The sequence below is a fragment of the Megascapheus bottae genome, chromosome 17, assembly GCF_031878675.1.
Source record: "Megascapheus bottae isolate mThoBot1 chromosome 17, mThoBot2.hap1, whole genome shotgun sequence".
Lineage (NCBI taxonomy): Eukaryota > Metazoa > Chordata > Mammalia > Rodentia > Geomyidae > Megascapheus > Megascapheus bottae.
In genome coordinates, this window is record NC_143525.1 from 36,322,263 (window position 1) to 36,336,544 (window position 14,282).

At 44.2% G+C, this 14,282-nt stretch overlaps 1 protein-coding gene across 2 annotated transcripts in view; it reads right to left on the reverse strand.

The window, feature by feature from the left end:
• Positions 1-10,419, reverse strand: part of Becn1 (beclin 1) — a 13,075-nt gene extending 2,656 nt beyond the window's left edge. The window contains exons 1-10 of one of the 2 annotated variants that reach the window (XM_090350933.1): positions 10,287-10,419; positions 9,914-10,043; positions 8,362-8,429; positions 6,161-6,219; positions 5,449-5,539; positions 5,209-5,345; positions 4,870-5,064; positions 3,670-3,816; positions 2,382-2,531; positions 622-682 (exon numbers count right to left, since the gene is read on the reverse strand). In XM_090350933.1, coding sequence (XP_090207059.1) covers positions 622-682; positions 2,382-2,531; positions 3,670-3,816; positions 4,870-5,064; positions 5,209-5,345; positions 5,449-5,539; positions 6,161-6,219; positions 8,362-8,429; positions 9,914-10,040 — 1,035 coding nt within the window. In that variant the 5' untranslated portion in view covers positions 10,041-10,043; positions 10,287-10,419. Of the gene's footprint in view, positions 1-621; positions 683-2,381; positions 2,532-3,669; positions 3,817-4,869; positions 5,065-5,208; positions 5,346-5,448; positions 5,540-6,160; positions 6,220-8,361; positions 8,430-9,913; positions 10,044-10,286 lie in introns of those variants that run through there. The other variant, XM_090350934.1, reaches the window with a different exon arrangement.
• Positions 10,420-14,282: the final 3,863 nt, after the last annotated feature.

Here is a 14,282-nt window from a genome sequence, read left to right on the forward strand (position 1 = left end):
GGGAGTTTGGCCTAGTGGTTAAAGTGCTTACCTAGCATGCACGAAGACCCAGGTTCGATTCCTTGGTACTACATACATAGAAAAAAGTCGGAAGTGGTGCTGAGGCTCAAGTGGAAGAGCTCTAGCCTTGAGAAAGTCCAAGGACAGTGCTCAGGCCCTGAGCTCAAGCCCAGGACTGGCAAAAAAAAAAAAAAAAAAAAAAAAAAGACTATAAAATCCTCTCCTTTTGCCCCCCCCCACAAAGAGGCTCAAAGAACTAAATCTAAATAAAACATTGGCCCCTCCTGAGATATCTTAGTCTGGGGAAAAAACAAAACAAAAAAAACCAAACGGGATCATGTCAGTATCTTCTTCCTTTTTTTTTTTTTTTTTTTTGCTGTCCTGAGGCTTGAACTCAGGACCTGGGCACTGTTTCTGAGCTTCTCTTACCTTCACTATTTTTTTTTTTTCAGTGCTAGAGATCAAACCCAGAGCTTTGTCCAAATTAGGCAAGAGTATATCTTTGAGCTAAATTTCCTGTCCCTAAACAAAACCATTTCATTCTGATAATAAGCACTCTGTAATACAGTGAAAATGGGGCATCCAAGAATACTCCAATGAAAATAGGGCATCCAAGAGTACCTTAGATTTGTCTGTCAGAGACTCCAGATAGGAATGATTTCCATACGGAACAAGTCGATACCTAAAATAGAAATGTAGAAAGATATGGGTACAGGACTTCTCCTGAAATAGCTGATCGAAAATGTTAACAAGCCAGGCACTGGTGTCTGTAATCCTATCTATTCAGGAGGTGTAAGACCTGAGGATTGTGATTTGAAGCCAACAGTAAAATCCCCATGAGACTCTTATCTCCAAATAACCACTCAAAAACCACTGGGAAGTGGCACTGTGGCTCAAGTGGTACAGCACTGGCCTTGAGCACAAGAAGACTCAGGAACAGCACCCAGGCCCTGAGTTTAAGCTCTACACCAATAAAAGAAAGGGAGAGGGAGAGGGAGAGGGAGGGGGGGAGGGGGGGAGGGAGGAAGAAAAATAACGTTAACACAATGATTTTTCAATCTGTACCCTATGCAAAGACTTATACCTAACACTTTCCCCTACTTCCCCATAAAATAGATGTTTGAAGAAGGATTTCTTGTTTTTGGTCAGTTGTGGGATTTGAACTCTGGGCCTAGGCGTCCCTAAGCTCAAGACTAGCACTCTACCACTTTGAGACAAAGCACCACTTGTAGTTTTCTGGTGCTTAACTGGAGATAGTCTCAGGGATTTTCATGCCTGTGCTGGCTTTGAACTGTGATCCTCAGATCTCAGCCCTTTGAGTAGCTAGGATTATAGGCAAGAGCCACTAAAGCCTGGCTGAAGACTTTATTAAAAACTAAACAAGGGCCGGGAATTTGGCCTAGTAGTAGAGTGCTTGCCTAGCATGCAGGAAGACCCGGATTCGATTCCTTGGTACCACATACATAGCAAAAAGCCGGAAGTGGTGCTGAGGCTCAAGTGGTAGAGTGCTAGCTTTGAGAAAGTCCAAGGACAGTGCTCAAGCCCTGAGCCCAAGCCCAGGACTGGCAAAAATAAATAAATACATACATACATACATACTAAACAAAGCTGGTGCAGTGGCTCACGCCTGTAATTCTGTAATGCTAGCTACTTAGGACCACAGTTCAAAGCCAGCACAGGCACTAAAGGCACTAAAGAACATAAGACTCTTATCTCCAATTAACCACTAGAAAACCTGAAGTGGCGCTGTGGCTCAAAGGATAAGGCAGTAGCCTTGATCTGAAGAGCTCAAGGACAGCACCCAGACCCAGAATCCAAGCCCCACAACTGATCAAAAACAAACAAACAAACAAAAAACCCACCAAACATTTATTATGTAACTGTCTGGGGGGTGGGGGAGTTACAGAACAATGTAGGTTCTGACTTAGATTTCAAAAAGTAAAAAGTAGCCGGCATGGTGGTTCATGCCTATAATCCTAGTTACTCAGGAGACTGAGATCTGAGGATCCAGGTTCAAGGCACTGAAAAATCCCTGAAACTCATCTCCAATTAATCACCAGAAAACTGGAAGTGGCACTGGTGCTGTGGCTTAAGGTTAGGGCGGTGGCCTTGAACTGAAGAGCTCAGGGAGAGCACCCAGGCCCAGAGTTCGAACCCCATGACTGACAAAAACAAACAAACAAAAAACCCACAACTAAACTTTCTTTAAATACTTGGGGACCACTGCTATAGTCACCATTGATGATTACTCTGTCAGTAGGAAGAGCACGTGATGAAGGGACAGTCAGATGTAGACAGCTTCTAGCCACAATAGAGAGCTGTGGGAAATTCAGACTATGTCAAAAACATATCATTCCCCATGGAAGAGCTGTACTGCTTACCTCTGAAATTTCAGACCCATCTTATTGGCCAGGGCATGGAGCAGCAACACTGTCTGGCCCCAGGCAGCATTAATCTCATTCCATTCAACAGGAACACTGGGTAGGCGACCCAGTCTGAAGTTGTTGATTGTGCCAAACTGCCCACTGTGCCTATCGACAAAAGCAGAACAAAGGAAATACAGATACTGCTAATCACTTTTGAGATTCTCTTCTTTCATCCAAAACTTAGCACAAATTTCTTATCTCTTATGTCCAAGCGCTACTTGGTATTTTAAATACATGCCAAAAACTTGAGGTATCATCTTTCAACCTGTTTTTCCTAAGGGCTAAAGCAAACACAGGTGTCATCCTTAAATACTTTCTCTCAGCTCCCTAGCCCAAAAAAACAAACCCCACTGATTCTGCCACCTACATCTTAAAATCTGTGCAACTCTCTCCAACTTAATGCTGCTACTACTCTTTTCCTATTTAGAGTCCACTAGCAAATCTCCTTAACTCCTTCCCTTAAGTCATTTTTTCCTAATGTAGGTAAAGCTATCATTCACAAATACAAATGTAATTATGTCACTCCCCTACCCAAAATGCTTGGTTGCTTCCTCTCCCTTTTGGATCAATTCCAAACCTCTTAATGAGGCCAATCTGATCCTTGGGAACTGGTACCTCTCCAGTTTCATATCCTGTCTCCCACCCCCTTATAATCAATCGTCAGTCACAAAGAGCTCTTTTCAGTTCTCTGAATTCACCACTCCCTCGTTCCTGTTCCCTGGCACACGATGTTCTTTCTGCCAGGAATAACTCACGCTGTAGATGTCTACTTTACCAACCCCACCAAACTAGGTAACACACTCCCACAATGCACTGGGCCTATTATCACACTTATTACACTTGCCCTATTTTTTTATCTGTCACTTCTACAAAATTGTAAATACCTGGAATACATGGTTTACTGTGGCGCTCCTGCCACATTGTATATATGAAACAGTTATTCATTAAGTGGATAAGAAACATCAAATAAGTTCACATATGGATGAGCCTGGGAGTAAGAAGCATGCACAAGACAGCTGGAGATTTCAGAACTTCTTTCCTCGAGTGGGTGATGTTACTGAGCTCTAGAATTCTAATCTCCTGTGCTCATCCCATCACAGTGAATGACAGAAACGTGAGCCAGGTGGCAATGACACACAAACCACTCATGGGGGAAGGAGGGCGCCCTAGTTTGGTTCTCTGCAGCGAGGGTCCAGATCTACAGCGCTCTCCAAGCAGCCCACCCCTTCGATCTCCCCCTTACCAGATGTGAAAGGTTGCATTAAAGACATTGGTTTTCTTCAGCTTGTCCAGCTGTATTTGGGCATATCGCATCTGGTTTTCTACACTCTTCAGTTCATCATCCAGCTCCAATTGTTGTCTTTTAAATTCACTGTATTCCCTCTGGTACCTAGGAACAGCAAAGGGGACCAATGACAGCTAGTGAGTTGGGAGATTCCAGTATCTTTCCCACCAGACCTCTGAATGATTTGTTCTAGTGATTTTACCTACAAAGAATTTTCTGAGTTTGGCATAGATCCCTTCCAGAGGAAGAGGAACATGTATGTTTTGCCTAGGAAGGACAAAAATGTCTCAAAATTCCAGCTGCCCATAGACAAAATTGCGCGCGCGCGCGCGCGCGCGTGTGTGTGTGTGTGTGTGTGTGTGTGTGTGTGTGTGTGTGTGTGTGTGTGTGTGTATGTGTGTGTGGAAACTTCTTCAGTTTTGAAAGTGAGGTTACCTCTCCCATAGAATGGCCATGATTAGCACTTCATTTCTACATGTTATTATCCTTTAAATAGTATAGGCCATTTCCAGTGAAACTTGTTATACCACTCTGTGTACATTTTTTTTTTTTGCCAGTGCTGGCTTGAACTCAGGGCCTGAGCACTGTTCTCGGGCTACAGCTCTACCACTTGAACCACAGCACCATTTCCGGCCTTTTCTACGTATGTGGTACTGAGAAATCGAACCCAGGTCTTTGTGTATGTTAGGCAAGCACTCTACCATTAGGCCAAATTCCTGGCTCCTCTGGGTACATTTTTCAACTTCAGTTAATGTGGTCATTGTATCTTCCACTAGACAGAGGGCTCTTCCAAGTCAAGAGGGTCCTTGAAATTTTTGCGTGGTGAGAGAACATGTGTAGTATGCTCATCTTTCCAGATGATGGCTGCAAAGTGGTTGACCTCTCTAAACAGGCTCTTTCTTTCTAGGACAGAGTCAAGACTACAACCCAGGCACTGATACTCTTTAACCAACCATCTTTTTCCCTTGTCATGTTGATCCTTCACATATAACGCTCCCAACTGTCTTTCAGAAACAGGGTCAGGAAACCAGGGTTTGGAGCAGATCTGCTGCTCAATGACGACTGACTACAGCTAACAAACTAATCAGAAACATGCAGTGGGGAGCTAGTATCTCCTAGAGTCTTGAGGGCAGAAAGATGAATAAAGTAAGCACTCACTGAGCTTCTTCCTGATCCAGTCTCTCGGCTTCAGCCTGGACCTTCTCCAGATTTTCTGCTACTACCTTGCGGTTCTTTTCCACATCTTCCAGCTCTTGGATCAGCCTCTCCTCCTCTAATACCAGCTCCCTCAGCTCCCTCTGTAGCTGTTCACTGTCGTCTTCATTTACTTGCTCTAGGATCTCCAAACAGCGTCTGCAGAGGAAGTAGACAGAATATATGTAACAGAGGGAACCTGTCATTCCATGTGCCCGAGCAGAGCAGAATTTCTGGGAAAGGGCCAGTCTCCCAAATCCATATCTATCTTAGTTGTCTGACCCTTGATCTGGGAGTACTCACTTGTAGTTCTGACACTCATTTTCAGTGACATTGAGCTGAGTGTCCAGCTGGTCTAAAAGAGTATCTGTGCACTCTTCACACAGTGGGTGATCCACATCTGTCTGGCCTGACATGATGTCAAAAAGGTCCCCAGTGACCTGAAAGCACAGGAGAGTCAAGGCAGGGCCTTGGTTATGCTACCTGCCCAGCCACCCCCTGTGTTACCCAGGTCTGCCTCCTGCTCAAATGAAGCCAACTTGCCTTGAGTCTTCGGCTAAGATTCTCCATGGTGCCACCATCAGATGCCTCCCCAATCAGAGTGAAGCTGTTAGCACTTTCTGTAGACATCATCCTGCAGACAGCCCCCCGCCCATGGGCCACATGAGGGAGCAGAGAGGTCTCCTCCACCTACTTGCTGCCAGTGGCAGAGACTCTCAAGGACTGGCTTCGGGGCCTCAAGGTGCATACCCATTTCTAGCCCAACTGACCTCCCAAGGGTACCTCTCTCCCAAGGGAAGGCCATGCTGGTCTTCCACAGGGGCACTCAGCACGAGGTTGGCCTGGATGGACTAAGGAAGGAGGGAGAGGGGGCATAAATAATTGACATGTGTCTCTAGCAAAACAGAAGGAGAATCAAGAAAGACCACTTGCAATTATTCTACTCCTCCACAAGCAAACTTTACCTGCTGCATCAATGAGAACTAAGAATCTGAATCTCTAACATGTACTATTTGAGCCCATCTCAATTATTCCTTCGTCATTTCTGAATTTGGCATCATTAGAGCTACTATCTATCTCTTCCCACATTGTAAATGACTACACACAAAAAAATTAATACTGAAAGGTGATGGGCCAGGCTTAAGGGAATACATCTTTTCTAAATGAGCCAGAAGGATGATGATTCAACTTCATCATCTAGCTCCAGAACTACTGGCCTTTGGCAAGGAACAGGGGGCTGAGAAGTAGTAGGCACCTGGCTGGGGGGATGAATCTGCGAGAGACACCATCCTGGCGAGTTTCAGTAAATGGCTCCTAGGAAAGAAATAGGGAACAATTAGAAAACCAGGTGCCAATGGTTCACGCCTGTAATCCTAGGGAGGCTGAAATCTGAGGATCTCAGTTTGAAGCCAGCCTGGGCAGCAAAATCTATAACTCTTATGTCCAATTAATCAACAAAGAGATGAGCTTAGTTCAAGTGGTAGAGTACTACCCTTGACCAAAAAAGGGCAGGGATAGTGTAGAAGCCCTGAGCTTAAGCCCTAGGACTGGCACATAGGGGTAGGGGGACAAGGAGAGGGAGACAGGGAAAGAGGGAAAGAGAAGGGGAGACGGAAAGAGAATATGAATGGGCTTGAATTTTGGCATAATCTGCTTTACAAACAGCCTTGGAATGATCACAACTATATTTACAGAACCATGGTACAAACAACTTCCAAGTCTTATTTGATCCCTCCTCCAAACAACATTTAATTTTGCCATACATTTATGGTTAAATTTGCATTTCTCAACACTTACCAGTCAGGTAAACTCACTAAAGCTGTTGAACAATATAGGGGCTAGGGAAGATGGGGGAAAAGAGTGATGGAAGAGATTAATCTGACTGAATTTTATAACATATGAACCTGTGAAATACTATGGTGAAATGCCTTTGTACACTTAAGATACATTTTTTAAAAAATTTAAAGCCTGGCATGGTGGTTCATGCCTGTAATCCTAGCTACTAAGGAGGCTGAGATCTGAGGATAAAGGTTCAAAGCCAGCCTAGGCACAAAAGGAGACTCTTATCTCCAATTAACCTCTAGCAAACGGGAAGTGGGGCTTGGCTCAAGGGTAGAGTGGTAGCCTTGAACTGAAGAGCTCAGGGACAGCACCCAGGCCGAGTTCAAGCTCTATGACCCACAAAAAAAAAAAAAAAAGAAATTATATTAAATGTCAGAAAAATAAAACTCCTCCATTGGGGGACAGGGACCCAGTGGAGCAGGGAGAGCTAACAGAGAGGAGAATATGATCTTTATAAACACATATGAAAATAGAACAACGGAACTTGAAACTGCTTTTAAGAAGGGGATAAAGGAGGATGACGAAGAGTAATGAAGGGATAAGTTTGGGGAATATTGTATCTGTGTATGGAAATATCTCAATGAAACCCCCTTGTACAACAATATATACTAATGGTTCATACAATTATACATACAAATTATTACATACAAATTATACATATATGATGTACAGGTTAAATATACATATACATATATGTGCAGGTTAAATTCTATCCTTGGCAATACACATCATCAATGACATCACAGTTTAAAAATGCCATATTCACTGAGTACTAGTGGCTCATGCCTATAATCCTAGCTTTTCAAAAGGCAAAGAATGGTGTTTTAAAAAAGCCAGTCCAGGCAGAAAAGTCTTGGAGACTCTCATCTCCAATTAGATAGGAAAAAAGCATCAGAAATGGAGATGCAGGTCAAGCAGTAGAGCCCTAGCCTTGAGTAGAAAAAGCTAAATGGGACTGCAAGACTCCCCTTTCAAGCCCCAGTTCACCAGCACAGCAATATAAATAAAATAAAAGACATGTTCTTTAACAATGACAATCAGAGCAGAGTGGCTAAGAATACCCTGATAGAACAGATGCAAAGCAAGAATGCTCTCTAACCTTAGGGTTGTGCCTTAAGGCATTCATTTTTTAATGGAGACCTTATTCAGTAATTGTTTGATCTCAGGTGTACTGTACCATTGATGTTTTACAATGACTTGATCATGTAGAATATCTCTCTTAAATCAGATTCTGAAGCCAGGTGTGGTGGCTCAAGCCTGTAATCCTAGCTACTCAGGAGACTGAGATCTGAGGATCACAGTTGAAAGCCAACCTGGGCTATAAAGTCCATAAGACTCTTATCTCCAATTAACCACCAGAAAACTGGAAATGGCACTGTGGCTCAAAGGGTAGGGAGGTAGTCCTGAGCTGAAGAGCTCAGGGACAACACCCAGACTCAGACAGAGCTCAAGCCCCAGGACTGACCAAAAAAAAAAAAAAATCGGATTCTGTTAACCTCCAGAGTCTGGAGTACCTTGCAAAAACCCAGCCTGAATTCCTGTGTTTTCATAGCAAGTGTCTCACTTTGCAGTTTTCTTCAATGAGGAAGACAAGGGAGAGGGCATTTCTATTACCTCTCCTGAGTTAGCCTCTTCCTCCTGGGTCTCTCCTGGTTTCACCTGGGCTGTGGTAAGTAATGGCGCTGAAGGCAAGGAAAATACTGAGTCAGAAACACTCTTACCAAGTCAGGGATACTTATCAAAGTATGGAGAAAATATCTAAAAAGCTTCATTAGTATTCCACCCTTAATTTTTTTTCTTAAAGTATCCCTTCACATGAAAAAGAATCTATTGTCTTTTTTCCTCCCTCTGCTGAATCAGATTAAGGAAGGTGTGAAAATTTGAAAGGCATAGTATCATTTTTAAAGAGTCACTTTTCCTTTTTAAAGTACAGAAATGTTTAGTCTTTATAGGTCAGTGATTACTTCAAAACAGTTCAGGGTAGAGAGGGTGCGGCTTACAGTGAAACATGGTCAACTGTGTTGGTAATTATTGAAACTAGGTGATCGCTATATAGGGTTTAATTACCTCCTATAAAAATTTCCATCATGAAAGTTAGCATCTATTTCACCTACAATGACTGTGAAGAAACAAGTAGGAACTTTCTGATAAAATGAAACTTTTCTACATAATATATATGTGTACCCATTTGCCAAAAATGTATTGCTAGGTGCCAGACACCAGTGGCTTATGCCTGTAATCCTAGCTATTCAAAAGCTCTGAGGGTTCTGGTTCAAAGCCAGCCCAGGCAAGAAAGTTGAGAGACTCTTAACTCCAATTAACTACAAAAGGGAAAAAAAAAAAGCCAGAAGCAGAGCCGTGATTCAACTGGTAGAGCATTAGACTAGAGCACAAAAGCTTAGGGACAGAGCCCACTGCTCTGGACTTTGAACAAAATGTTCAAGCCAGTGTTCAAGCCCCAGCATTGGCATGAAAAAGGAAAAACAAAACAAAACAAAACAGTACTGATGGCATGTAGCTTAATGTGCCTCACATGCACAACGCTCTGGGTTCAATCCCTAGCAACACACATAATCACACACACACATACACACAGAGAGATAAAAAAAATATAGATAGATATAATACACATAATAAATATTTATTCAGCACTCCAAATAATGAAATCCTTGCATTTGGGGGTCGTTTCACAGCTTAAAGAAACAAGGTGTTAGAGGGGTTCACGATTGTGTTTGCAGGGGACTCTATGCCCATGAACTTATTTAAAGTTCCTAATCATCTGTCCTTCCCAGAACTTTTGCGACTCTTCTTCCACTTAGCTTACCTCCCTAAACTGGAATTCATCAGTAAAATTATGCAACGACGGTACTTCTCCAGGGGTTGCGCGAGGAAGTAAATGACACAATCTATGCAATGCACAGTACACCGTAAATCCTCAACAAATGCTGTTAGGTATTCATTATTCGGGGGTGGGAAGCTTTCTTTTCCTCGTCAGAACGCCTTCACGTTTCCGATAAGAAAACACGTAGCCACGTCAATTCCCATGGCAAGTCCATGGCGATCCACGCAGACCCCCTCCCCCCAATACAAAAACAAACAGAAACCAGACTCAGGGCTCCACTTTCCACGTTCGTGACACCACACTCACTCCACAAGTCCTGCTGACCTGTGAGCTCCTGGATGGTGACGCGGTCCAAGATCTTGAAGCTCGTGTCCAGTTTCAGGGGCTGGCTGCAGCGCTGACACACGAAGCTCACCTGCATGGTGCTGCTGGACGTCTTGGACCCCTCCATCTCCTGGGGCAAGTGGAGAGAAGGCGAAGTTAGGGAGCGTCGGCGCCTCCCAAGCTCCCGCACTGGGTCACCACCAGCCGCCTTGGCGGGGCTGGGGCTGAGGGGAGTCCAGGCCGTTCCCTCGGGGAGCGGTGCGGTAACTTCCCGACAGCTCTGGCAAAGGCGGCTTAGACGTGAGGGTCGGGGAAGGGGCTGGGCTCAAGGGCTTCCTTCCAACGTCCCGACTCAGCCCCCACCGCTCTTTACCTCGGGACCTCGGAGTCCGCCCCCTCAGGGCTGCTCTACCGCGGGGGGAACGGTAACTTCGGGTTTGCCCCAAACGCGGCCTCCAGCAACGCCATCGCCCAGCCGGAGGCTACTTCCCGGTCCACCAGCGGAAGACTTCCGCCCGGGGCCGGATGTGACATCACCACGAGCCGGTAGCGGACGACCGGAAAGTGGGCTCGGGTGCACCGGATGCGCCCCCCCCCCAGAACGTGCTTGAAAAAGCAGCAGATGCTGGGGGAGGGGGGGGCGTTAAGTTTGCGTGGGGGAAGAGAGAGCCCAGTGGGAAAGGAAAGAGCAGAGGCCTCTGCTCCCGGTTACTGGGGATTCCCCAGATTTGCCTGGTGAGAAGTGACCCCGAATGGAGCTACTTTTATTCTCCCTTCAGTACCGTTTTTTAAAGTATGCTTTTGAGAGAGCCAGCATGTCTTAAATGTTTCTGAGGGCACAGAAGTTTGCGTGTGTGTGTGTGTATATATATATATATATATCCAAATATGTATACTATATATAGTATTGAAATAAAACTTCCATTGACTTCTTTCAGATAGCTTCATGGTATAAATGACGTACTATAAAGTTCACCTATTTAGAACATTTGCATTATACCTCCAAAGTACCTCGTGCCCATCAGCAGTTACACCTTAGTGTTTTTGGAGAAAACACGATCCTGATGACATTCATTTTGGATTTCTGGCCAGACACATAAGACAATAGGGCTGGGAATTCGGCTTCGGGATAGAGTGCTTGCCTAGAATGCTTGAAGCCCTGGGTTTGATTCCTCAGTTCCACACAAACGGAAAAAGCCAAAGTGGTACAGTGGCTCAAGTGGTAGCTCTAACCTTAAGCACAGAGAGGTTCAGGGACAAAGCTCAGGCCCTGAATTCAAGCCTCAGGACAGGCAAAGAAAGAAAGAAAAAAGAAAGGAAGAAAGAAGGGGAGAGATGATAAAGTCACCTTGTTCTTGGCTACCTAGTTTTGGACATTTCATTATAGCAGCTCTAGAAAATTAATAATAGGTATGTTGTGAATAAAAATGAGTGATATAATAAAGGATAATGTACGGTCTGCCCCCCCCCCCGGGGGGGGGAGTTGGTGAGCTGGTGCCTCAAGCCTATAATCCAAGCTACTCAGTCTCAGGAGGCTCAAGTCTGAGAATAGTGGTTCAAAGCCAGTCTGGGCAGAAAAATCCTCATGAGACTCTTATCTCCAATCAACCTAACTCACAAATCGGAAGTGGTACTGTAGCTCAAGTGGTAGAGTGTCTGCTTTGAACACAAAGAAGCTCAGATGACATTCCCCAGGCCCTGAGTTTAAGCCCCACAACTAGAAAAAGAAAAAGAAAAGGTAGGATAAGTGGAACTACTTAAACTAAGGAATTCAGAAAGTCCTCTGTTGTATAACAAACTACCACAAGGAATAAGTGGGGAAGAGATTTTTCTTAAGTATAGAGACACTTGGGATGCTGAGTTGGGAGGATTCTCAGTTTGAGACTAGTTTGGGCTACATTATGAAACTTTTTTTAAATGAAAGAATAGAGAAAAGGACACAAATCCATGTATTTGTGCAAAATAAATTTACCAGTAAAACTAGTATCAATCCCCCTTCCCTAAAACACCTATCAATTGCCATTCAACCCAAAAATAGAGACTATCCTCAATTCTGACTAGATTATTTGAACTGGTTTTAAATTTCACTTAAGTGGAATCATGCATTATGTACTCCTCTTTCTATTACTTGTCACTTAGGGTTATATAATCCTGAGATTATATCAATCTTAATTGTTCAGTTTTAGTTTATCTATTCTCAATATACAGTTAGTATTCCATTCCACTATATTAAAAAGGTAGATCTATTCTGTTGAGAGACATTTGGGCAGTTTCCAGTTAGGGTTATTGTAAATAATATTGATGTGGTCATTCTGGGGTTTTTTTGTTGTTTGTTTGTTTGAGTCCCGGGGCTTGAACATAGGACCTTGGCTCTATTTCTGAGCCTCTTTGTGCTCAAGGCTAATGTTCTACCACTTGACTACAACACCACTTCTGGCTTGTTTCTATTTATATGGTACTGAAGAATTGAACTGAGGGTTTCATGCATGCTAGGCAAGTACTCTACCACTAAGCCACATTCCCAGCCCAATGTGAGCATTTATTGTACATGTATTGTGGTGAACAAATTTATTCATGTCTATTTGATACATCCTATAGTTGAGATTTCTGGGTCATATATATTTGCACACATATATTTGTATATAGCTTGAATGGACAGTGTCGCATCTGAGGGCAACATATTAAAGGATAATTTTTGTTGCTTCATCAAGAATAGAATATGTTACTGGGAGTGGCAAGAGGAAATGAAGAGGACAGATAGGGTTCTGCTGTAGTAGTCTTAAAGAAGGATGACATTGCCTTTAAATAGGATAACAAATAAGGGTCTGAGAATATGGCTTAGCAGTAGAGTGCTTGCCTAGTATGCACAAAACCCTGGGTTCAATTCATCAGCACATAAATAGAAAAAGGTTGGAGCTGGACGCAGTGGCTCATGCCTGCAATCCTAGCTACTCAGGAGGCTGACATGTGAGGATCGTAGTTCAAAGCCAGCCTGGGCACTAAAGTCTGTGAGACTCACCTCCCATTAGCCACCAGAGAACCAGAAGTGGTGCTGTGGCTCAAGGGGTAGGGGGTATCCTTGAGCTGAAAAGCTCAGGAACAGTATGCAGGCCCACAGTTCAAGCCCAATGACTGGGGAAAAAGAAAAAAGAAAGAGGCCGGAAATGGTGCTCTGGCTCAAGTGGTAGAGTGCTAGTCTTGAGCAAAAAGAAGCTCAGGCATAGTGAGTTCAAGCCTGAGGACTGGCACCAAAAAAAAAAAAGAATTGAGAGGTTGGAAATGTGTCTTAGTGATAGAGTGCTCCCCTTGAACAAAAGAAGCTCAGGGACAATGCCCAGGACCAGGAAGGGAGAGGGAGAGACAGAGGGAGAGGGAGGGAGAGAGGGAGAGAAAAACAAAAACACCAGGTGTCTGTCTCACACTTGTAATCTTACTCAGGAGGCTGAGATCTGAGGATCACGGTTCCAAGCCAGCCTAAGTAGGAAAGTCCGTGAGACTTTTTTTGTTTGTTGGTCATGGGGCTTGAACTCGTCCTGGGTGCCATCCCTGAGCTCTTCAACTCAAGGCTACAGCCCTACCCTTGAGCCAAGACCCACTCTCCATTTCTAGAGGTTATTTGAAGAGTCTCAGGTCCTTTTGTGTCCGTGCTGGCTTTGAACCTTGATCCTCAGATCTCAGTCTCCAGCGCCATTCTCCAATTAACCAATTAACGACCAACAAGCTAGGAATGGTGCTGTAGCGCAAAGTGACAGAGCACCAGCCTTGAACACAAAATCTCAGGGACACTGCCTGGAACCTGAGTTTAAAGTCCTATGACCAGGATCTACACACACGCACACACACTTAGCATGATAGGAGAATGTGTGTGGGGGGAAGGTTTATTAGGATGCTAGTCAGGACAGACGATCAACTAAAGGGGCACAGAAGCATAAAAACAGGGTTGGAAGTGGGGTTCTATGTCTTTGGTTAGGCTACTTTGGATTAGCTATTCCATTTTGTGGATCTGATTGATTGGCTGTCTCTTTCTTGCACCGTGAGCTGAATAGCTAGAAGAACCCTGTTTCCCAGTGTTCCATCTGGCACATTTCCTCGGTCCTGAACCACTTCCTAATTCCAGTTGGATCTCATTATTTGTCCGCCATTTTACCTTGTGAGGCCTCCTCCGCCTTTCTCACTTGAGCCACGCTTCTGGTCCAGCCCTTTTGCTGGTCATTCTGGAGATGGAGTCTCAAGAACTGGCTTTGAGCCCTGATCCTCTGTATCTACGCTTCCTAGGTAGCTAGGATTAAAAGTCACCAGCGCTCAGCTTCCATTTTGTTCTATGAAATACATTCTCATTTCTAGTCTCAGGGACAGTGCTGTTCAGGAG